Below are 25,298 nucleotides of genomic sequence, written 5' to 3'. Positions count from 1 at the left end.
GGTGGTGAATCTGTGGAATTCATTGCCACAGAAGGATGTGGAGGCAAAGTCAGTGGATATATTTGTAGAGATAGATAGATTCTTGATTAGTATGGGTGTTAGAGGTTATGGGGAGAAGGCAGGAGAATGGGGTTAGGAGGGAGAGATAGATCAGCCATGATTGAATGGTGGAGTGGACTTGATGGGCCAACTGGCTTAATTCTACTCTTATCACTTATGATTTTCACAATTTTCAACTCTTTAATCGTTTTGTCTCACCCCCTGTGTCTTTTCAACCCTGGCGTTTGTCCGACAATCTGCCTATCAAAACGTCACCTCACCTGCATCAACCTGTGACCTGTCAGTCTTTTCCCTGCCCCTCTTCCAGCTTTCTCTACCCCCACCACCGCACAATCAGTCTGAAGAATGGTCCTGACCCAAAACCTCACCTATCGATGTTCTCCACTGCTGCCTGACCCACTGAATTACTCCAGCACTTTGTGTCTTTGTTTTCAATTTAAGAAATTCAAGAAACTTAAAGGAGTCTTAAAGGAGTCTCCCAGTACCCCGTGGTGACTCTGTCATTCCAACCTCCTGGTTCAATTTCTCTTTTCATTCTGAGAACAGTAAAATTGTCAGCATACACTGTTTCCAAAACGAGTCTCACATTTTAGATTCTTGAAAGGTTTGCTTGTGTGTGTCTGGTGATGGTGTCCAAAATGGCCGCAGCATTTCCTTTCATCTCCTCACTGGCGTACTGTCTAAAAATATTAAAATATTTACGTTTTTAGAATTAGAAAACTATTTCAGAGATAAAGCTTAATTTTTTTTAAAAAGATCACAATTGATAAAAATAATTTCATGACTCTGTCAACCTCTTAGTTTTACTTTCGGCTTAATTAAAACACTTAATTTAAACTCATCCTGAAATATTATAGGAGAACTGAAACAACATTAAAACCTGGAAATGAAGCGCAAAACTGGTTAACTCAGAATGACAAGGTGGACATTGTGAAGATGTTTCTTGTGGGAGAATCTGGAATCAGGGTCGACATCTAAAAATGCATGTCATCCTTTTTTGACTGAGGTGAGGTAATTTATTTTCCCCTCAGAGACTTGCAAATCTTTGGAATACCTTTTCACAAAGTGTGGTGAAAGCAGACTCCTGGCATATCGTTTTAAGATAAGTAGATGGATTCATGATAAGCAAGGAGGTAAAAGGTTATTGAATGTAGGTAGACAGATTGTGGTTACAATCAAGTCAGTAGATGTGGCTGCAGATTTAAAATTTAAGAGGTCAGAATGTGTTTGTGTGTACTGCAGTCTGCTGCTTGCAAAATGTCACCTCTCACTGGCACCATGTTGTGTTAATTATCTTGTTGAATGGTGGAGCAGAATCAAGGGGCCATCTGGGTTATACCTGCTTCCTAATACATTTCTTCCTATTGCTTTACCCAGAGTTATTGATGCTTGTTTAACACCATGACCTGGCTGATATCCTTATTTTCCTTTTGTGTTAAGTATTTGATATTCATTGGCCAGTGTGAAATGATGACTGCCTTGACTAAAGGAGAATTCCCTACCAGCCTTGATGAATGTCTGTTCCCGAAAAGTTTCACCCCTCCTGGAAGGAATGAGGAAAGAAAATACCAATGTCAATGAAAAGAAAAGAGGAAATTTTACCTGTGGTTGGAAATTAGCCAGAAAATTTACTCAGCAGGCAACCTCCGTTCAGACTTGCCTAGAAGATAAGCTCTTCAAACACCGACTCCAATAGATCCTCGTGAAGTTTCATCCTGTAGGTTGATTCCAGGAGGTTTGTCTGCAGTTACTGTTCAACTAACAAAGGATTGAATGTATCAGTTTTGCTGCCTCCAGTATTCTTGCGTGCTATCTTGTTACATTATTTCCTATCCTGTTTCATTATGTATAATACATGTAAAAGTGCCACCTTTCCAAATGTAAAAGGCATCGGCGGGAATGGGGAGGGAGTGACATTTTGGAACTGAGATGGAGAATTAGCCACGATCATATCGATTAGTGGAGTAGCTTGAAGAGCCATGTAGTTTAGTTTAGTTTAGTTTAGTTTATTGTCATATGTATCGAGGTACAGTGAAAAGCGTTTGTTGCGTGCTAAACAGTCGCGGCTGCCTGCTCCTACTTCTGTTTTTTCATGTTCTTTTTGGGATTGCCGCGATGCCTCCACAATTTAACCTGTTTTGGGCCATTGTTGACTTTCCATTATCCCTCTGTTCTGGATTGTCTTTTTGCTTATTCCATGTTTTTATCATAGAATATAGAACATAATAGCACAGGAACTGGCCCTTCGGCCCATTAGGTCTGTGCTGACCATGGATACAAATACAACTAACCCCCATCTACCTGCACATGATCCATATCCCTCCAATATCCTGCTTGTTCATGTGCCTGTTTAAATGCTCTTCCATGCCATGATTATGGAAGGCTGTGCATACCAGACACTCACTATACTCTGTGAAAAAAACAACTTGCTCTCTACATCTCCTTTAACGTTTGGACCCAACGGGTCCACTTGGTGTAGTCTCCTTTAAATTGTTCACTTTTCACTTTAAAGCACTCTAGTCTTTGACATTTCCACCCTGGGAAAGACAGACTCTATTTATGCCATATCTATGTCTCTCATAATTAGATAAACCTGTCAAGTCTTACCTTAGCCTCCGATGGTGTAGAGAAAACAAAGTTGTCCAATCTCCCTTTTAGCGAATTCTCTCTAATCCAGGCACTCTCACCAAAGCATCCACGTCCTTTCTGTAACAGGACGACCAGAACTGCACACAATATTCCAAATGGGGCCTGACCAAGTAAGAATTTATTTTTTAATATAAAACACTCTTGACTCTGGACCAAAGTTTTGTAAAGCTGCAGCCGGAAGAAGGGTCCTGTCCCAAAACGTCATCTGTCCATTTTCTCCAGGGATGCTGCATGACCTGCTGAGTTCAACCAGCATTTTACGTTTATCTTTTGTAACGCTGGGGCATGATTTCCTGACCCTTGTACTCAATACTGCGACTGATCTCGGCAAACATGCCATTGGTCTTCTTTGCTACTTTATCTACGTGTTGCCACTTTTAGGGAGCAACGGACTTCTGACCCCAAACCCCTCTATACATTAAAGCTCTAAAAAGATCCTATCATTTACTGTAGACAACTCAATACAATACAATACAATACAATATATCTTTATTGTCATTGTACCCAGGGGTATAACGAGATTGGGAATGCGCCTCCCATACGATGCAATAATTTAAGTAATTTAGACAACAGCAACCCAACGAAACAATTGTAACAGTTTTAGACAGGGTAAAGTGCAAGTTGATCTATGCGTTGTGACCATCCGGCTCAGCAGGACCGGTTCATAGCAGCTATGGCCCTGGGGATGAAACTGTTCCTGAGTCTGGAGGTGCGGGCGTAGAAGGCCTTGTATCGTCTGCCCGATGGAAGGAGTTCGAACAGACTGTTGCAGGGGTGTGAAGAGTCTTTGAGGATGCTGGTGGCTTTTCTGAGGCATCGTGTGTTGTAGATGCCCTCCAAGTCTGGTAGCTGTGTTCCGATGGCCCTCTGAGCTCTATGGACTACCCGCTGTAGAGCTTTCCTTTCTGCCTCCGTGCAGCTGAGGTACCACACAGGGATGCCATGCGTTACGATGCTCTCTATGGTGCAGCGATAGAAGGTCGTCAGCAGCTGTTGGGGTAGACCAGACCTCAGCGGGTCAGGCAGCATCTCGGGAGAGAAGGAATGGGTGAAGTTTTAGGTTCGCGATCCTTCTTCAGAGGGTCTCGACCCAAAACGTCATCCATTCCTTCTCTCCCGACATGCTGCCTGACCCGCCGAATTACTCCAGCATTTTGTGTCTACCTTCGATTTATCTGCAGTTTTTAAAATAATTTACTGTATACTTTCCTGTTAAATTTGATTTCACAAAGTGCAATACCTCACTTGCCATTTCTCTGCCCAAATCTGCAACTGGTCAATCCCATTACTATATATCCTTTGACAACCTTCTTCATTGTCCACAACATCATCAATTTTTATGTTGTCTGCAAACTTATTAATCAGCCCATCTACGTTTTTGCCCAAGTCATTTATAATTATCACAAACAACAGAGGTCCTATTACTGTGTAGGAAGGAACTGCAGATGCTGGTTTAAACTGAAGATAGACACAAACTGCTGACGTAGCTCAGCGGGACAGGCGGCATCTCTGGACAGAAGGAATGGGTGGTATTTTGGGAAGAGACCCTCTTCAGACTCCGAGTGACGTTTCGGGTCGAGACCCTTCTTCAGATCCTATTAATGATCCTTGTGCAACACCACTGGTCCCAAACCTCCAACCAGAATAACACCCCTCCACCAGTACTATCCACTGTCTGTATGAACAAGCCAATTTTGAATCCAATTGCTCAGTTACTGAGCATTATATGCTACTTAATCTTCTGGATCAGCCTCCCATGAGAGAACCTGATGAAATACCTTCTTAAAGTTGTCATTAATGTTTATTAGATTTTGTCCCTTTTAAGATTTGTATTTACATTCTTTTTCTAAATGCTACCAAAAAGGTTGTGAAGCAGCTTCTCACACCAAGGCGATGTAGATATAAAGATGGCCATGTGGTTAATGAACTCACAGTCAGTGGTTTACTTGTCTGGGCTCTGGAATGTCCTGATCTGTGAATACCAGGGAAATTTATAACAGAGTGTTTCAGAGATCCAGGTTCAGCCACAGGATGAGGGAAAGAGTTAGGGAAATAAAGACCTTAGCTGAATGAACTCTACTTAGCAACTGCTCAAAAGGGCGTACCTAAGTCAGACAAAGAAGGAGGGAACCAAAGGGCAGGATGCATGCAAGTTGGAGGAAGGGATCTGAAGGAGGACGGGAGGAAGTTAGACAGTGGAACGCTCTAGGAGAAGATCAAGGATGAGCAGGCTCATGGTGAGGTGATTAGGGAGAAGAATCGTTGCAGTGTGTGTGGATGGGGCCGAGCCCCATGCCAATGGCTCTAGTCATTACTCTGTAAGGCCCTGCACCACACACCCCTTCCTCTCTATTTCTTCTGACCCTCTAGTATCCAATCTTCTCACCATCACTCCTCCCTTCAACCCCTATCCCAAATTCTCCCCTTTATCCTTTAATTACCAGCCCTAAGACAAACCTTTGGAGCAGTTGCAGAGGTATTAATTCAACAAAAGTCCATCTTTTCCCTATCCTGCCCCCATCCTGGCCTCCTCCAACTTCCCAGTTAGTGTGCAACGGTCATCTCACGTTAAAAGATGTTACACATGGACAACTTCTCTACCTACGTATGAAGTTGACATCTTGGACATAGAAACATAGAAAATAGGTGCAGGAGTAGGCCATTCGGCCCTTCGAGCCTGCACCGCCATTCAATATGATCATGGCTGATCATCCAACTCAGTATCCCGTACCTGCCTTCTCTCCATACCCCCTGATCCCTTTAGCCACAAGGGCCACATCTAACTCCCTCTTAAATATAGCCAATGAACTGGCCTCAACTACCTTCTGTGGCAGAGAATTCCACAGATTCACCACTCTCTGTGTGAAAAAAAACTTTCTCATCTCGGTCCTAAAAGACTTCCCCCTTATCCTTAAACTGTGATCCCTTGTTCTCGACTTCCCCAACATCGGGAACAATCTTCCTGCATCTAGCCTGTGAACCCCTTAAGAATTTTGTAAGTTTCTATAAGATCCCCCCTCAATCTTCTAAATTCCAGCGAGTACAAGCCAAGTCTATCCAGTCTTTCTTCATATGAAAGTCCTGCCATCCCAGGAATCAATCTGGTGAACCTTCTCTGTACTCCCTCTATGGCATCTTCCTCACCAATCTCAACAGAGCCAATCACTGCCCAGGAAACAGTGCCTTGATAATGACATAACCTTTCTGATTAAGAAAGGCAGAAGACAACTAAATCAAACAACGCGGCTGTGGGTGGGCCATGCTCCGGAAGGGAAACTGGATGAGCAAGCCGAGCATCTGCTAAATTATGCAATTGTTATGACAAAAATTATGCTATAAATTATACCAATTATGTCCAAATGAGAAATGGTAAGCATGTCCTGAAGATAGACACAAAATGCTGGAGTAACTCAGCGGGACAGGCAACATCTGTGGGTAGAAGGAATGGGTGACATTTCGGTTCGAGACCCTTCTTCAGTCAGAGGAGAGGCTGTCATAGAGATAAGGAAGGTGTGAAAATGAGACATCAATAGAGTTTCAAGAATAATGTAGAATATATCATTGTTAGCTAGGAGAAGGTAACAATAAAGCAAACCGAGATAAAATGTAATCAGGGACAGTCAGATTGCTCGGAGAACTGGGAAGGGGGAGGGATGGGGAGAGAGGGAAAGCAAGTGTTATTTGAAGTTAGAGAAATCATATTCATACCGCTGGGGTGTACGTTGCTCAAGCGAAATGTACTGATGCAGGTTCTCAACCTGAAACATCAACAATTCCTTTGCTCCCACAAATGCTGCTTGGGCCGCTGAGTTCTTCCAGTGATTGTCTGTTGCTCCAGATTTCAGCATCGACAATCTCTTGTGTCTGCTGGGATGTCTACCTCGATGGGGGTCCCAGCAGGACCAAGAGGGACCCGGGAGAGTAGGCAGGGAGGGTTGCATCCACGTTAAGGTGGCAGGTAGCAGATTGGGATGTTCGGTGAAATTGTATAACTTTGTTGGTGCCAAAACATGGCGACACTTGTGCACTACCTACGTGAGGTCTGCTACGTGATTATTTGCAAAACAAAGCATTTCACTGTACCTAGGTACATGTGCCAATAAAGTATCATTGAATACCTGTTATGTGAGGTAGAGAGGACTGTTGGACTGCCCACTGACTGTTCTGTTATCTCCAATAGTCTGGTCCAAAAACAACAGCAAGACTGCTACAAGAAAATCAAGGTTCAATGACTCAAGGGCCCCACTGCCCTCGGGCAGCACATCACTGTTAACCTGATGGCTTCCCAATTGACTGAAGCTGCAGAGTGTCCATATTATCTGGTCTGCCCTCAAGGCCACTATAACCAGCACGAATTAAAACTCTTCACTTTCCTACCACGTCTAGTTGGATGAGAATATTATGTTCCAGAAACGTATTAAACACAAATTCACTACGCTGGCTTCGAGGCGAGTTTGTGGCAGTCAGGATCGTATTCTTGAAAACGTAGAAGAACGAGATGAGAATCTCAAAAATTTACAAAATTCCTATAAGGCGCGACAGGATGGATGAAGGGAGGATGTTTCCCTGGTTCGGGAATAAGGGACAAACCATTTAGGACCGAGATGAGGGGAAAAATCTGTACTCAGAGGTGGTGGATTATTGGAATTCCCTATTCTGGTAGAGTGTGGATGCTCAGTCATGGAGTTCATTCAAAACAGAAACATAGATTTCTTGATATTGAGGGAATCAAGGGATACAGTATATAGATAGTGCAGGAAAATGGCACTGAGGGAGACCAGCCACAATCTTGATGAATAATGCAGCAGATTGAAGAGCCAAAAGGCCTATTCTTGCTCCTATTTCCTCTGCTCTACATCGCACTACGGTTGAGCCAATCAACAAGGAAAGTTATGTCACATCCAGTCAAGAAACTAAGTATCTCCGACATCTAAAATCAGGCTACCATCTGCTCATGATGCTTACCAACAGTATGTGCACATACATCCAGCTTCCAAACTCCAAGGGATCATCAGCTCATTCACTGAAGCAAATGAAAGGATGGGCCTACATGGGACACTCACAAAACAGGGGTTTCCCTCTAACCTGTCCTGTTGTAACAACCCTTCCGACAAGAAGTTACATGGCAAGTCCTTGGAAAAGATAGGCTATTTTTCATTTTTTAAATGATACCACTCGTCAAAGGCAGACACCAATGACAAAATTAACAAACATTCAGTGCTTCTGCATTGCCTTTCACCATCCACTTGAAGGTTAAGACCACAAACTTGGCATAAAACATAGATTCCCAGGCAGCAGTGATGATCCCTGCTCTTCTAAATGTTTCTGAGAGATGAACTATCTACACAAGGCAACTTGAAGCATTGAAGAGATCCAACCAATGCAAAATCCTCCAGTCCTCTGGGAGAATAAGGAAACCAATGCTAGGGCCCTCTTCCTGATCAAATCCCCATCATTGAGCTCTGAGTTACACCCAAGTTGGCTCATTATTTGCATGCTGAAAACTAGCAAACAAATACTCTGTTCTAAGCTGCATGATGACAAGAGATTGCCAGATGGAGATAGGAAAAGCCTTTTAGAAATTGTGTGACATCCTCACAAATTTGTGGATATCCAACACTCAAACTGGAGCAGGTTGATTTCACTATATAAGTGGCCTTCTTTGCCATCTATGGGAGAGTCTGCGAGTCCCACATTGGCCTCACCGGCTAACTCAGAACCCACAGAAATGGAGGGTAGGACAAGTCATCCTTGTGCCTGAAGGACTGCCTCGTAAGAAACAGAAAACATCTTGTCATCTCAGTCTTTCTCCATTATTTTCTCCTCACATGGCCATCATTTTACTTTAATCAGTGCCTACATGTCCCCAAATCTTATTAATACATTATTTGCTAGTGGACCAGCTATGCTAATTAGATTAAATGCTAAGAGAGAAAATGCGATGAATGCAAGTGATTCAACACAGATTCCACTTTTAATTTAAAGTTGTTTTAGGCAGATTGACTGATAATTGAACCATTTATAATTTATTTACCAAAGTGTTATTGGATAATTTGCTCTTTATACAAACAATTTTGAATTATGAGCACCACAATATGTTTTAATTAACTACTCTGTAAGTGGTGATTCATACTTGAACCAGACTCTAGTAATAACAACAGACTATTAATAGGGACCCACCTCAGTGGCACAGCTGACAGAGCTGTTAGCTCTCAATTCCAGCATCTGAGGTTCAATCCTGGCCTCCAGTGCTGTCTGTGTGGAGTTTGCATGTTCTTGCTATGAGTATAGTTTTTATTTTCTTGTGCTCTGGTTTCCACCCCTATTTGTGGGGTTAATTGGCCACTACAAACTGCTGCTTGTGAATAGATGTACAGGAACCAGCTGGGAGTTGACATGAATGAGACTAAAACGGGATTAGTGTAAGATTAGTGTAAATGGGTGCCTGATGGTTGGCCAAAGAGCCTGTTTCTAAATTCTGTGACTCTTACGTCATCTTTTTAAGTTATATGGAGGAATTAATTTCCCTGTTACAATTGGCACATGTCCAGTCACGTTTGCTGTCAATATATTAAGTACACCCACAGGGTAAAAGAGCTCCATGTATAAATGAATAGTGCTGAATCTATAATACTTTTATCCAAGGATGTGAACTCTAAGCCAGTGTATGAAAAAGATTTGGAACCCTTCTGCAACAATCTTAATACTTGCATGGAAATCATGGTTTAAGGTTGCCTTTAAACAACTATTTTAGCTGTCCTGCTTCATGCAATTATGAGACTGCAAAGTGCAATAAACGAGGTTTTAGTGGACATTTATACTGTTGCCAGATAATGTTATTTTATGATCTCTGGGTCAAAAATATATCACAGGATAAAGTACAGACTACAGAGTACTGAGACTCCGTCTGCTGAATAATCTCCAAGGCGTGATAACAGATGCCAAGATTTCATGAAACTGTGCATCAGACGACACTGATTAAAGCCTGTCATGGATTTGAAGAAAATATTAATAGCATCATCTAGGTCGAGCATCTTGCGGGGATTGTATCAATGTGATGAACAGACTAATAGGGAGTCAATCTTCTTCACCATCATTCCAAACCCAACCGCGCTGCACACACTACATTTCATTCAGAAAAATAGATAACTAAATGCGTGTCAATACAGAAGCAAGTCATTTGGCCCAAACAGTCCATTTTGCTCCTTATCATCCACATAAATGTACAGTTTTAATTCAATTTACCTGCCGCTCTATGAAATCAATTCATCCCCTTTTCTTAGTTCTCCTACCAAACATAGCTTCAGCGGTAGATAGACACAAAGTGCTGGAGTAACTCAGCGGGTCAGGTAGCATCTCTGGAGAAAAAGGGTGGGTGACGTTTCGGGTTGGATCCCGACTGAAGAAGGGTCCTGACCAAAAACGTCGCCCATCCTTTTTCTCCAGAGATGCTGCCTGACCTGCTGAGTTACTCCAGCATTTTGTTTCTATCTCTGGTATAAAACAGTAGTTCTTCTTTCTACTCAGAAGCTTCTGCTGTTATAATTAATTCTAACAGTAAATACCACAGCCTCATTGCTGTATGCTTAAAAAAATGTCCTGTCCTTTCGTTCGTATATCTGTCACCTCCTTGTTTCATGTAAAAATGTCAATTAAATATTTTTTGTTATTTTGAATGATTAAAAGATACAGTGGGGAAATAGGCCCTTCTTTCATGCAAGAATGTCAAATAAGCATCTTTTGTTGTTTTGAATAATTGTTTGTTTATTTAATTGATTGTTTAGTTCAGTTTTAGTTTAGAGAAATAGCATTAAAACAGGCCCTTCGGCCATCAAGTCCTCACCCACCATCATTCACCCATTGACATTCCCATTTCCACATTCATTCCCTACAAATCAGGGACAATTTTACAGAAGCCAATAAACATACAAACCCACACATCTTTGGAATGTGGGAGCAAACTGGAGCACCCAGAGGAAGCCCACGTGGTCACAAGGAGAATGTGCAAACTCCACACAGACAGCACCCGAGGTCAGGATCGAACCAGGGTCTCTGTTGCTCTACCAGTGATGCACTCCTTATTGTGATGAGTCAGGTTATATTACAGGACCCCCTGACATCAGTCTGAAGAAGGGTCTTGACCCGAAACGTCACCCATTCCTTCTCTCCAAGATGCCGCCTGACCTGCTGAGTTACTCCAGCATTTTGTGATACCAGGTTATATTACAGATACATTTACAATAATACAACTTCAAAATTTGTTTCTGTGAAGGTGCTGTGATTGAAGATTAATAGACAATGTTTTATATAGAAAGTAAGAATACATACAGTGAAAAGCCTGATGAATTGATCAATCTGTCAGAGGACCTGAAAAAATTACCAATTTTAATAGCCCAAGTGCATACATTTTGAGGGTTCTTATTTCATGGTACAAACAAAAGAAATATCAATCACAACAGACAGCTGTAAAACCCGAGCCATCAACAGGAGGATTGTCACAAAAAGCTGGAGTAACTCAGTGAATCAGACAGTATCTCTGGAGAAAAGGAATAGGTGAAGTTTCGGGTCGAGATCCTTCTTTAGATCTTTGGTTTCAACACCAGCTTTTTGTGTTATTCTTTGGTTTAAATGAGATGCTGTCTGACCCGCTGAGTTACTCTTGCTTTTTGTGTCTATCTTCGGTTTAAACCAGCATCGGCAGTTCCTTCCTGCACAACAGGAGGATTGTGTTGCGCTTCAGAGACTGAACGCAATGAAACTGTACAATAGGCAATAAAATGCCCATCAATTCCTGAGCTGCATTTTAAAAATATCTATCCTGAGCAAGTAACCACATTAAAGCTATGACATAATCAAGGGAACATAATGATGATTACATGCTGAAAGCCTCTGTCTTGCTGTTTTTTTTTAGTAAACTTTCTTCCACAGACTTGTAGAGTCATACAGTACAGAAACAGGCCCTTCATCCCAACCCGTCCATGCCAACCAATGTGTCTTGCTGAGCTAGTCCAATTTGCTTGCTTTTGACCAATTTCCCTCGCAGTTTTTCCTATCCATTACTGTCCAAATGTCTTTTAAACATTGTAGTTGTACCAACCTCTTCCCGCTTCCTCTGACAGCTGGTTCCATATACCCACCATCCTCTGTGTGAAGAACTTGCCTCACAGCTCTAGCATTCTGGGTTTGATCCTGACCTCGGTGTGTGCATGTTTAACACATGCCACAGAACTACACACGGCCATTGAGGAAAATTGAAGACTTGCTTCATGTGTAGGGCCAACTCTAAGTATGAATAAATTTATCTTATAGCTCGGTAGTTTCAATGTTTTGTAATCCCAATAACTACTTATAAATTACAAATGATTGAAAGATATTGCTTGATGCTAGGTCTGTATTTGTTTACCATTTGTAAAATTACTCATTCAAAAAATCTCCTTGGTTCATGCAAATCTCCTATGAGAATAAAGAACATTAAAAAAACCCAATTATAAATGTGCAGAGGTATAATTCAGAAAGAAAATCACATTCCTCCCGAGAGCTCACCAACCTTCACATGCCCACTTAAACTAATCCTGCACTCATCTCATTTTATTTTCCCGACTACTCTGTCAGCAGCCTCTCCCCACTCTACAAGCTTCTAATAATTACCTGCACACTAAGTGAAGTTTACAAAATTAACCTGCCAACCAGCATGTCTTTGTGATGTGGAAGGAAACCAACATAGAGGAAAAAAGTACTAACTCCACAGAGACAACATTGTAGGTTAGGGTTGAACCTAGATTACTGGAGTTATGAGAAAGCAGCCCTATTAGCTGTAACTCTGTGCCACGTGAAACAATCTTTTTGGTATTGGACTGAGAAGGCCAAACCTGGCAAGGACACCAAGATACCTTTCTCCTTCAATTAAGTTTGTATGCCTCATGGTCACTTTTACTGATACCATGTTTTTATTTAACAGGTTTTCTGCAGTTCACTAAGATTTGTTTACTGTGCAAATAATGATCTAGGTTTTTTTTCTCAATTTTTTGGGATGGGAAGAAAAGATTTTGTAAAATGGTAATTTTTACATTTTAATTATTGACCAGAATAAACGTTTTGGCTACTGAAAAAAAAGGCTATCTTTACCATTGGAACTACATTCTGTAGTTACTTTGTCACTCTGCCCATATAGTCATACAGCAGTGAAAAAGGCCCGTAGTTCCACTGAGACTGTGCTGAACATCAATCACTTAGTTACACATCTAATTTTATTAACTTGTTCCAACCAAATCCACCCAGCCCTCACCCCCAGAGTGTAGCTATCACCCCAAATCTACGATCGATTTACAGTGGCCAAATAATAATTAACTCACTAACTTGCATGTCTTTGGGATGTGGGAGGAAATTAGAATATCTAGAGGAACTTCTACAGGTGTACGGTAGAAAGCATACTAACTGGCATTGTAACTTGAATACCCAAGAATGAAGGAGACTGCAGAAAGTGGTGGACATTGTCTGGTCCATCACATGTGTTGACCTCCCCACCTTCGAAGGGATCGACATAAAATGTTGCCTCAAAAAGGCAGTTAATATCATTAAGAACCTACATCATCTGGCCACATTCTCATCTCGCTGCTACCATCAGGTAGAACAATGACCTCCAGATTCAAGAACAGCTTCTTTTCATCAACCATCAAACTCTTGATCCATTCTGCGCCCTACCCAGAACCTTATCCGAGCAATGATTTATTAGGTTGCACTATAATGGTTTACTATTACTGAAGTAATTTATTGTATTATTGATTATTGTAAATTTATTCATTGTGTTAATGTGCCTTTAAATCTGCAGCTGGTAAGAATTCCATTGTTCTGGTCCTGGTACATATGGCAATTAAACATTCTTGAAATCCACAAAGCTGCAGGGAGATCATGCAAACCCCACAAGATTGAACCCAGAATGAATTGGCACAGTGAGGCAGAAGCTCTATGAGCTGTGCCAGAAATGCATCACATTAGGAACTATTACTATGCGAGATATTGGTCAGTTAATCTTATTTTCAATCATTAAAGTGGTAAACTTGAATATTTTTAATCAAGACCCTAGTTCTTGTACTGTGCTGGAAAATACCATGAATGACAACCCATTTACTTACTACCTACTGTGAATTGTCTAACAGTTAACATTTCTAATGTAGTCCCTACAAGTATTAGAAGTTTTTCTTTTGATCATGTTTGATCAGGTGCGGTCTCACCAGGCCCCTGTACAACTGCAGTAGGACGCCCTTGCTCCAAAACTCAAATCCTCTCGCAATGAAGGCCAACATGCCATTAACTTTCTTCACTGCCTGCTGTACCTGCATGCTAACTTTCAGTGACTGATGCACAAGCACACCCAGGTCCCCTTTTCCTAATCTGAGACCTTTGAGATAATCTGTATTCCTGTTCTTGCCATCAAAGTGGATAACTTCACATTTATCCACATTATACTGCATCTGCCATGTATCTGCCCATTCACCCAATCTATCCAAGTCACCCTGCAACCTCATAGCATCCTCCTCTTAGCTCACACTGCACCCAGCTTTGTGTCATCCGCAAACTTGGATATGTTACATTTAATTCCCTCGTTTAAATTGTTAATATATATTGTAAATAACTGGAGTCCCAGCTCCGAGTCTTGTGGCACACCACTAGTCACTGCCTGCCATTCTGAAAAAGACCCGTTAATTCCTACTCTTTGCTTCCCGTGTGCCAACTAGTTCTCTATCCATGTCAACACCCTACCCCCAATACCATGTGCTCTAATTTTGCACACTAATCTCTTGTGTGGGACCTTGTCAAAGGATTTTTGAAAGTCCAGATACAGCACATCCACTGGCTCTCCCTTATCTATTCTACTTGTTACATACTCAAAAAAATTCAGAAGTCAAGCATGATTTCCCCTTCATAAATCCGTACTGACTTTGACCGATCCCGTCACTGCTTTCCAAATGCGCTGCTATTACATCTTTAATAATTGACTCAAGCATCTTCCCCATTGCCGATGCAAGGCTAACTGGTCTATAGTTCCCAGTTTTCTCTCTCCCTCCTTTCTTAAAAAGTGGAGTGATGTTAGCTACCCCTCCAGTCCATAGGAACTGATCCAGAGTCTATAGAATATTGGAAAATGATCACCAATGCATCCACGATTTCTAAGGCCACCTCCTTGAGTACTCTGGGATGCAGACCATCTGCCCCTGGGGATTTATCTACCTTCAGTCCCAACAGTTTACCAAACACCATTTCCTGACTAATGTGGATTCCTTTCAGTTCCTCCCTCCCACTAGATCCTCGGTCCCCGAGTATTTCTGGGAGAATGGTTCTGTCTTCACTAAGGAACTCGTCCCTTCCCACCCAAACCACCCCCTCCCCAGGTACTTTCCCCTGCAACCGCAGGAGATGCCACACCTGTCCCTTACCTCCCCCCTCGACTCCATCCAAGGACCCAAACAGTCTTTCCAAGTGAAGCAGAGCTTCACTTGCACCTCCTCCAACCTCATCTACTGTATCTTCTATTTCAGGTGTCAACTTCTCTACATCGGCGAGAACAAGCGCAGGCTCGATCGTTTCGCTGAACACCTCCGTTCAGTCCGTCTTAACTTACCTGATCTCCTGGTTGCTCAGCACTTCAACTCCCCCTCCCATTCCCAATCTGACCTGGGCTTCCTCCATTGTCAGAGTGAGGCCCAGCACAAATAGGAGGAACAGCACCTCATATTTCGCTTGGGTAGTTTACACCCCAGCGTTATGATCATCGGCTTCTCTAACTTCAAATAGCCCTTGCTTTCCCTCTCTATCCCCTCCCCCTTCCCAGTTCTCCCACCAGTCTTACTGTCTCCGACTACATTCTATCTTTGTCCCGTCCACTCCCCTGACATCAGTCTGAAGAAGGGACCAGACCCGAAACGTCACCCATTCCTTCTCTCCAGAGATGCTGCCTGTCCCACTGAGTTACTCCAGCATTTTGTGTCTACTTTCAAAATACTCATTTAACTGTTCTGCCATTTCCTTGTTTCATTGGATTTCTAGTGTGTCATGATCAGGATTGCCCAAACTGCTTTCAAAGAAGGTCCTTTGAAAAGTAGTTTAGAAACAAAATTCGATGTCACTTGAAAAATGTAGATTGACTAGGAAAAGTCAGCATGCATTCATTAAAGGGAAATTGTATCTAAATTTTTGATGAAGTAACATTATGTGATAAACCACCACAGAATAGACTTGTAATTAAGATTAATTAAACGGGACTGCAGCAGCATGGAAAGAAAATTGGTTCTGTAGCAGAAAAAAAGAGGTCAATAGTGATAGTCAATTTATTCTATAGAAAGGAAGTGTTCAGTAGGGTTCCCCTGTTTCAATAATTTTAACCATATTTTTTTCTAAATATAAAACTTGAAGGCATAGTGCATGGTGAGGAGGATAGTTACAGATTTTAAGAACATACATAAAGCTGGTGGCAGATGAAATTTAATGTTGAGCAATGTGAAGATACATTTTGCTAGGGAGCACAAGACAAAACAACATAACCAAAGAAAACAACTCTAAAATGGAAATGCACCAGAGAGACGAGGAGTAAATGTGCATTGTTCATTTAAAGTGGCAGGCAAGTTTGAGAACATGGTTAAAGAAGTGTATAAGATCCCGTGTTTTCTAAATAATGGCGTGGAATACAAGTATAAGAAATTCAAGATGATTTTTTGTGAAACACCAATTCAGCCACAGAAGGGCCTTACAGAAATTATTCTAGGGATGAGTGCCTTTTGATATGTGGATAGTCTGGAAAAGCTGAAGTTATTCTTCTTGGAATGGAGCGTGTGAAAGGGAATCCCTTGTAAAATTGTGAAGAGTATAGAGAGAGTTTATAGAACCTGATCTCACCATGGCATGGTCCTGAACTACTATCTACCTCATCTGGACAGCACACAACAAAAGCTTTTCACTGTACCTCGGTACGTGTGACAATAAACTAAACTAAACTCATTGGTGACCCTTGGACTATCTTTGATTGGACTTTACTGGCTTCACATTGCACTAAACGTTATTCCCTTATCATGTATCTATACACTGTAAATGGCTCAATTGCAATCATGTATTGTCTTCCGCTGACTGGATAGTATGCAACTAAAACTTTTCACTGTACCTCGGTACATGTGACAATAAACTGAACTGAACTGAATGCTCAAGAACCAGGGACCCAGAATAAACGTGATTGGCAAAAATAAAAATGCAAGTTACAAGAGTAACAGCTTTAAGCAGTTATGGTCAGGGATGCACTGATATGGGTGGTCCTGGAAATAGATGTTGACTTCAAAACAATGCTGGAGAGAATTTGCAACCTATTGGCATTGATCAGTGGAATTTGACCAGCTGGACTGACTGCTCTTTGCACTTGAGACGTCAAATGGCTTTCTTGCCTAGTGCAACAGTTGTATTATTCTGCAGTCACATGGAAAGCACGACAGCTAAATGATGTACAGCAAGCTCCCACAAACAGCAAAATGCTAATCATTATCAATATTGGTTGATGAATTAGGACATCAAAGATCTTCAAAAGCTATTTTATGGTTTTTTTTAAACATCCACCTGAGAGGTCAGAGTGTTTAGCGTTTCACTTCGTTCTGTACCGAGATGTCAGGCTAGATTTTTGTTGTTCAAAACTCTGGAGGGGGACTTGAACACACAAACAACCCTTGCTTGGAAAGGTGAGTACTAAAGCATGAGCTAGTCACAGCTGACAGACACCATTCCTGCCTCCCGTCGCCTCCCATGGCTGGGCGTGCTGGTTCCCCGTTCCCCTCACTAGCGGTACTCACTCTTGCTGATGATTCTTTGCTGCCCCCCAAAGTAAGTCAGTCTCTCTCTCTCTCTCACACACACACACACACACACTCACTGCGGTGCCTCTGGCCCAGGCTCTGGCGCCAGAGCTGCCCCGGGCTGCTCTTGACCACCGCCGTCCGGCGCAGGCCCCGGCCTCGTCTGTTTACGGTTACCACGGCGACGATTGCACGACGTCAGGCGCCATCTTTGTTCGGGCCGCGGCCTCTTCAGTCACCGCGTAATTGTCGCCGCTCAGCAACCGGCCCTTTGTCCACGTCAAGCACACAACCTCTCTGCCTGCCGCGTTTGCACGCAGATAATATCTTGACCTGCATCCCGAGAAATTAATCGTTGAAACCGAATACCGGAGGCGACTATTTCCGTTCCTTGGTCACCGCCATTGAACCCCCCCCCCCCCCCCCCCCGCTTTCGTTCAATGACAATGGGAGCGACGGGTCATTGGGAATAGACACCGTTACAGCGACTGCTGCTTCCTTCGGCCATCGTTGCACAATCGATCCCACTTGTTGGAAATTTGAAATTGGCATGAGCTGCAGTGAGCCATAAACACCACAGTTCACCACATCATTGCTGATCCTCATCCAGTTGCCCACACGATCAACTTGACCCCGCTCCCCTGGTTGCCCAAAGTCAGACCTATCGACCTCAACTTTTTTTTTGTTTGCATGAGCTCAACCACTGAGCATCTTTCAGGGTTGAGAATTCTAAAGACTTACCAATCTCTAAAAGCAAAAAACAAGGGTGAAATTGCTGGAAGTCTGTAAACACTGGAAATACACACAGGTTAGTCAGCATCTGCAGAGAGCAGGTGAGTGGAAGTTTCAGGTGTGGTCTTGAGTTATAACATCCTTGTGATTATGGCCATCGCATCAAGGTAAGCAAATACCAAACAGGGTTACATTGTAGACGTGACTGGATTGCACATACACACAAAAAAAAGCACAATTGAGGATTATTGATTTCACAATTGCCAGGTTACGGTTGTGACAGCAAACAAGGCTTGTAATATAAAGGGAAATAAGCTGACTACTTTTCAGTGTGTGGACTCCTGCAAACAAACTTTAAAATGTTAAGATTTGTACGCATTTTATCATAACATGGGGTGGAAGTTACGCAGTATGGTACCTGTCCAAGTCAAGTCAAGTCAAGTCAAATTTATTTGTCACATACACATCACGATGTGCAGTGAAATGAAAGTGGCAATGCCTGCGGATTGTGCACAAAAAAGAATTACAGTTACAGCATATAAATAAAGTTAATAAGTTACTATAGTGTAGACAAAAATTTAGTCTCTGGGGTTATAAAAGTTGACGGTCCTAATGGCCTGTGGGAAGAAACTCCGTCCCATCCTCTCCCTTTTTACAGCGTGACAGCGGAGGCGTTTGCATCTGGAACAGTCCGTTACTGGGGTGGTAGGGGTCCCTCATGATCTTGCTTGCTCTGGATCTGCACCTCCTGATGTATAGGTCCTGCAGGGGGACGAGTGTAGTTCCCATGGTGCGTTCTGCCGAACGCACTACTCTCTGCAGGGCCATCCTGTCCTGGGCAGAGCTGTTCCCAAACCAGGATGGTTGGGTAAAATTTCTACAATGAATTGCAGTTGTTTCAAGATGAAAGTGAACTCTTCCTGTGTCTGCTTGGATAGTTCCATGGATATTGCTTCCTTCAGCCATCGTTGTAAAAATAATCCTCCTTGGGATTTTTCAGCACCTCACCAAGCAGAGATTTCACATCTGAGTTTGAACTAGTTCTCACATGATCAGTTCTCATAGCTCCAATGGTCTAATACTCCAATTCTATTCCCATATAGATTCAGCAAGTTATTGGATCATTCAAAACTGAATTTATCATCATCCTTCCTCAATCTGAACATGTTTATTAGAGCAGTGACACTTAATTAGCTGTAAGGCACTTTCCAATAACATGGGGCCAGGAACTATGTTTCAATAAATCCACCGTTGCCCAAATAATTGCTTCTACTGAGATCTTACTTTTTTAAACTCAAATAAGTAATTGATATCCATTTAATGAGTACAAAGTCAATCAGACCTCGCTACCAAATACTTATCTCTATTTCTTTATTACCATTGTTCATCTTGCATCTAATTCTTGCAAATTTTATTATCTCGTTGTAGTTTCAGCCTCTGAACAACTCACCCGTTACGATCATGCAATTACCTCTATAAATGTTTTGGTGAAAAATATACGTACTTAAAAAGTAGATTGACTATATCGCAAAATTGCTTAAAAGGAAATCAAAGGTCTGACTGTAATTTCTCTATTCAACTTCAGTATGCACATATTTCAAATGTTTTAATCTTTTTGAAAAATTCAATATTGCTTCATTTACTGATGGTTTTCATTAGGATAAAAACACAGGTTATTTAAAGATGCAAATGCAGGAGATTGAAGGTGATTCAAAAGAGCTTAATGCGTATCAAGCTCTATTCAATTAAAATGGATAAGTGAATTAGTTAATTTTGTAGGTTTAATTGTCAAACAGAAGTTTCTTATGGACAAGAGGTACGAGATTGGGCTGCTGGACATCATTTACAAATTTTCTTGCACCTATTACAACTTTCTAATTTGATGATTACACAGGGTAGTTTGGTACAGAAATAAAACTAAAAACAATCTGCAAGAAATGATTGGGTAGATGAAATGCAAAAGGTTTTTAATATTGAGAAGCATAAGTCAATACATATTAATTGCAATAACAGCAGTAAGATTATGTACCCAAGTTTAAATATACCATTCAAGTTACTTTTAAGAGTTTATTTTCAACTGAGAACAGATCAAGCACATGCGAGAGCCAGCATCGTACCTCAGTGTGCTGCTCTAGAACATCTGTTACAGAAAGAACGCTATTGACCAAAATAAAACAAACAGTTCTGCAGTTTGCACCCTGACCATTCATTACCAAAATGTTTTAGGCCTGTACAGCATTGTTACTATTTCCGTCAGCTACAACCATAAAAAGTTAGAAGCAGCAAAATCTACACTCATTTGCAATAGAACAAAACTTGTATAAAACAGAAAAATGAAGAAAATACTCAGCCAATCAGGCAGCATTTGTGGAGAGAGAACCAGGTTTACATTTTACTTTGGTGACCTTTCATAAGAACAATTCTGATGAAAGCTCATTAGTTGATTTTAAATTGAGTGAACAATTCAGATCAACAAAACTTTCATCAAACCCATTTTGATAAACAGTCATCAAACCCAAAATGTTAACTCCACTTCTCAGATGCAACCCAACCCCTGAGTATTTACAGCATTTTGTAACTATTTCAGATTTCCAGCATCTGTAGTATTTTGCTCGGGTGACAAAATCCATTATATGACTTCAGTAACAATATTAATTTTGACAAAAAAAGCTCATTCAGAAGCTATTAGAATAAAAACAGAAGTAAAAGAAAGTCAAAGAATGTGGCCCTTCTTACTAATTGACAGTGGTGATCATGTAAATGATAAATTACTCACACTCTGTTTCAAACAGGTTATAAATGTTATAGAACAAGTATCAGTAGAAACCAAAAAAGCTAGGAAATTTAACTGGCCTGGCAGTCTTTTGAAGGGGTAACCGCTAATTCTTGCAAAAAGTAGTAACTTTTTAACTAACCAAAACATGTCTGACTTGCTAAGTGTTGTCAAATTTTATTATTTGCGACGCCCTGCATCTGCAATATTTTGCTTATTGTTTCACCAGATAGAATTATTTTCCTAATACTGTCAAGAGCTAGTTGGTCAGTGTTAGGTTTTATTGCATCAATTAAATCCCTCTAAAAATAAAAATGGACTATCACTTAAACACATGTAGTAAGAAGGAGCCAAGTCAGAGACAATATGACACAAACTATGAATGAAAGTTTTTATTTTTCAAAATACAAATGTATTAGCTCAGTCCCTTTAATTTGGGAACGAACTAATGACAGCAGATATTATGCTGCCGTAAATACAGTATCAATTGAAAAATGATTTGTTAATACTAAAGCCAGCAGTCTGGTTGGGTTATTATACAAGCTCCTTCCAGCAAGCTGGTCAGGATATTGTGTGAGCCCCCTTTCAGCAGATGATTACACCCACCCCTGCCCCAAAGCTTCTTTCCAGCAGTGCAGTTTCACATAGTTCCTCGTAACCTTGGTCTTGACAGTCGACAGCAAACACAAGCAGCATCAGAACTGTAAACAGAAAGAAAAATCAGATTTTGTATGCAGTAAACCCTTGTTTTAACAGCTCCCTTTATAAAGGATTTTGGATATAGCAGGCAGACCTGCCTCCGCCACCCCCGGCTCACACTGCTTCCCCAGCCACTTGCAGCCTCGTCTTCCGCTGCCACCCCCGGCTCACATGGTGCCCAGTGAGCCCTTCTTCACCTACTGTACGGTCCGGTTGATGTGGCCATTGTTGCGGCTCACATTGTGGCTCCTGGCCATCAGCGCTTTCTTCAGGTCACTGCGAACGGCAGGACGCGCTCACAGTCACCATGGGGTTTCCTCCCCTCTCACCAGCTGGTGTTTCTTCCAGTCGTCCGTCAATTTGTCTGTACTACCACCACCTTCTCCTCCCCCCATAGTCACCAACATACTCCACATTAATATTTTATGGTAGAAGCTGTATACTTACCATCAAATCAATGAGACTTTTCAAGTAGCAATTTTTGACAAGCTCTCAAAGGGGTCACAAGATAACTGCACCTCCAATCTTTCCTTCAGTAAAGCATGTAGTATGGGAAATCACCAATTTTTGAAACACATAACTTCCTGAAATTCTATATCTTTGCACATCTGTTGACCCTTAAATAAAGCTGATTATTGTTGGTGGGCAGGAATCCAAGGTGGAAATGAAGTCAGATAATAGGGGAACGAGGATGGCAACATCTGGAAACACGTAAACTTTTCAGTTGAAAAGAGGACATAAATGTATGAAGAAATGAGTAATGAAAGAAGAGCATTTTGCAAGAAATGGGTGGTTGGGGCTAAGAACAGAAGCGAATGGAAGAAATGAGAAAGACAGGCTTAGGAAACTGGGGAATTGAAGGAGAGAAAATCATTGGGATGAAGTGGAGTGTTGAAATCATAACAACTTTGATATACCATTAGAAAGGAGATGAGGAGAGGAGGCATTTCTTTGGTCAGAGGGTGGTGAATCTGTGGAATTCATTGCCACAGATGGCGGTGGAGGCCAAGTCAATGGATATTTTTACGGTGGAGATTGATAGATTCTTGATTTGTACATATGCCAGGGGTTATGGGGAGAAGGCAGGGTAATAGGGTTGAGAGGGAAAGATAAATCATTCGTGATTGAATGGTGGAATTGATTTGATGGGCCTGATCTGCTCCTATAACTTATGAACTATCTGAGCAATACATTGCTGCACTGCAGGAAAATTACATCAAATTAAGGAGTAGACTTGTAAAACACAAATTAAGGAGTAGACTTGTAAAACACGATGAATGCACAAAATAAACAGTACAACGGCTGTGGCCATGATGACTGGCTTGCAAGACCACCAGTTAGTTCGTGCTGCTATCAAGTGTCCTAACCACACCCATTTACTCCTTTAACCTGCAACTTGAATGACCATCTCTCCAGCTACATTACACAAGTACAACTGAACAGACAGGTAAAAGAACAAGGGGAATAAAATTGCACTACAAGCAATGCAAAATACAGCAAACAAAAAATGATAGGAAAGGTAAAAGAGTTAACAGCTTGATGCCACAGAAGTAAAACATTCCACATCCAAGGCCAATGCTTTGGGAGATCTACATTTAACATCTAATTACATTGACAGGGCTTATTTATTATGTAATATATATTATGCCTTGATTTGTACCTGGACTTTAATGATTAAACTAATCTCTTCATGGAGTTGTAAATCCTAATCAAAGGGATATATACTGTTCAAAGGCAAGACACACAACTAGTCTTGCAACACATTCCTGCGTTACTCAGCCGCTACTTGACACCATTTATGAGAAACTTAATTGGATCAGTGATCTCACGAATCCGTGAGGCTGGACATACTACAACAACTAGTTTCTCTCAACCTGCCACTACCATTCACAAAGTCAGTTCAACAGTCATCATGTGTCTCAATGGCTACAATTATCAAAAAGTTCTACCACATCCATTACACAGATCTGTTGAATTATCATCCTCATCATTGATTAATTGGTCCTCAAATGGACTGTGTATAGATTGCATTACAGTATCTCAAAGAATCTCAGTCTTGAAATTTTAATTTGGCCTGACCATTTTTGTAACGAGTGTTCTAGATATATACTCCCCTTTTAAATCTGTTATTCATCTTTAACAAATTAATTACAGCACCCCTTAAATACTTAAGGAGTCTGCAGGCCTATTCTATGTAATCTGTTCTAATATTCAATCATTTTGGCCCCTGCATCAATCTGATGGATCTGTACTGCAGCCTCTTCTTCCTGGGTTGCAATGTGCAGAGGAGAAACATACTGTGCACATATGGTTCGATTGTCAGATAAATTCATCCCACTATCTCTAGCCTTGCATTGAAAGATAATAATCTATTAGTATTTAACCTTCATGTACTTATCCACTTTTGGTAGAAATATTGTGGTATACAATGTCATTAGTAAGTTTCACAGAATTCCCCAACCAATATGATTGTTAGAAAACAATTCCCAAAAGACTGCTGTACTACAGATGGTTCATTAACATTGCCTTTTCAGTATAACTATATATTGGGAATGATTGGGAATGAATGGGAATAAATCAGTTATAATTTTAGTCATACATAAAATAGAGAAGAGTACAAAATAAAAACAGGTCTTTCAACCCAGCATGTCTTGTGCCAAACACGATGCTGAGACTATCTCTTATCTACCCCCGTATAATCCATATGCCTGTCCAAAAAGTCACTTAAATGTCACTGTCGTATCTGCTTCTACCGATAGATGTAGAAGCAACATGTTCCAGGAAATCTAAAATTACTTGCGACCAATAATGGAATGTGTTCACTTCAGAGATGTAACAAAATCCCAAAAGAGTAATGTGGTAATGACAACATTATGTATTTTAATGAAGACACAACAAATAAAAGAAAATAGTGATAAGTCAGTGGGCTATTTTAGGACACTTCCTTTTTAACAGTATCACCACGTATAAAAGAAATGCCAAAGGACTAGTTTCCACTAAAGGAGAAGTCAAATACATTTCAGGAACTCAATCCTCTGAGAAGCAAAAACCACAAAGAGCAAAATAAAGCCAGCACAAAGACTGACGCAACATAATTTATGCAATGCTAACCAACCCTGCCGTTGCAAAGGATGCAATTTTCTGGCATCCTCATAGATTCAGCAGCTAAGCAAAGTACTGTTAATCTCTTAGTTTTGGGGACAATGAGAAAGCAAGGTAAACTCACATTTTTGAGAAACTCCTCTGCAACAATGCGAGCTCTGGCATTTAATGAGAGTTTCATTTCACTGACTTCCTTATCGATCTCTTCCATGAAGTGGATGACAAAATCAACCAGCTTGTGTTTATACATTTGCTCAGTGTGAAAGTTGGTGATCAGGAAGCTGATATCATAGCCCTGCAAGAGAGGAAACAGTGTTTCATTTATTGCAGTCACTGACATGGTTGATTATCATCCAGCAACTCTATAACAAACAATTTCATAAAACCCATTCACCAGATCTGAGCTGAAGCTCTACACATTTCCTGTCAGAAAGCTCTGGTATTCATACAATTTT

General features: G+C 41.2%; 2 protein-coding genes across 10 annotated transcripts in view; both read right to left on the bottom strand.

Moving 5' to 3' along the window:
- The window catches only part of LOC144601739 (tubulin tyrosine ligase 3-like), a 72,004-nt gene extending 54,147 nt beyond the window's left edge, over positions 1–17,857 (bottom strand). For 4 of the 7 annotated variants that reach the window (XM_078414072.1, XM_078414075.1, XM_078414078.1 and 1 more), the window contains exons 1-3: positions 17,615–17,857; positions 1,663–1,818; positions 647–740 (exon numbers count right to left, since the gene is read on the bottom strand). In XM_078414072.1, coding sequence (XP_078270198.1) covers positions 647–711 — 65 coding nt within the window. In that variant the 5' untranslated portion in view covers positions 712–740; positions 1,663–1,818; positions 17,615–17,857. Of the gene's footprint in view, positions 1–646; positions 743–1,662; positions 1,819–2,667; positions 2,747–17,614 lie in introns of those variants that run through there. The other 3 variants (XM_078414073.1, XM_078414074.1, XM_078414077.1) reach the window with 3 other exon arrangements.
- A 2,354-nt stretch (positions 17,858–20,211) lies between these two features.
- arpc4l (actin related protein 2/3 complex, subunit 4, like) overlaps positions 20,212–25,298 on the bottom strand; it is a 13,696-nt gene continuing 8,609 nt past the window's right edge. The window contains exons 5-6 of one of the 3 annotated variants that reach the window (XM_078414087.1): positions 24,968–25,138; positions 20,212–21,743 (exon numbers count right to left, since the gene is read on the bottom strand). In XM_078414087.1, the coding sequence (XP_078270213.1) occupies positions 21,738–21,743; positions 24,968–25,138 (177 nt within the window). In that variant the 3' untranslated portion in view covers positions 20,212–21,737. The remainder of the gene's footprint in view (positions 21,744–24,967; positions 25,139–25,298) is intronic. The other 2 variants (XM_078414088.1, XM_078414089.1) reach the window with 2 other exon arrangements.

Source organism: Rhinoraja longicauda, chromosome 17, assembly GCF_053455715.1.
Source record: "Rhinoraja longicauda isolate Sanriku21f chromosome 17, sRhiLon1.1, whole genome shotgun sequence".
NCBI classification, from domain to species: domain Eukaryota; kingdom Metazoa; phylum Chordata; class Chondrichthyes; order Rajiformes; family Arhynchobatidae; genus Rhinoraja; species Rhinoraja longicauda.
This window is presented reverse-complemented; position numbering and strand designations above follow the sequence as displayed.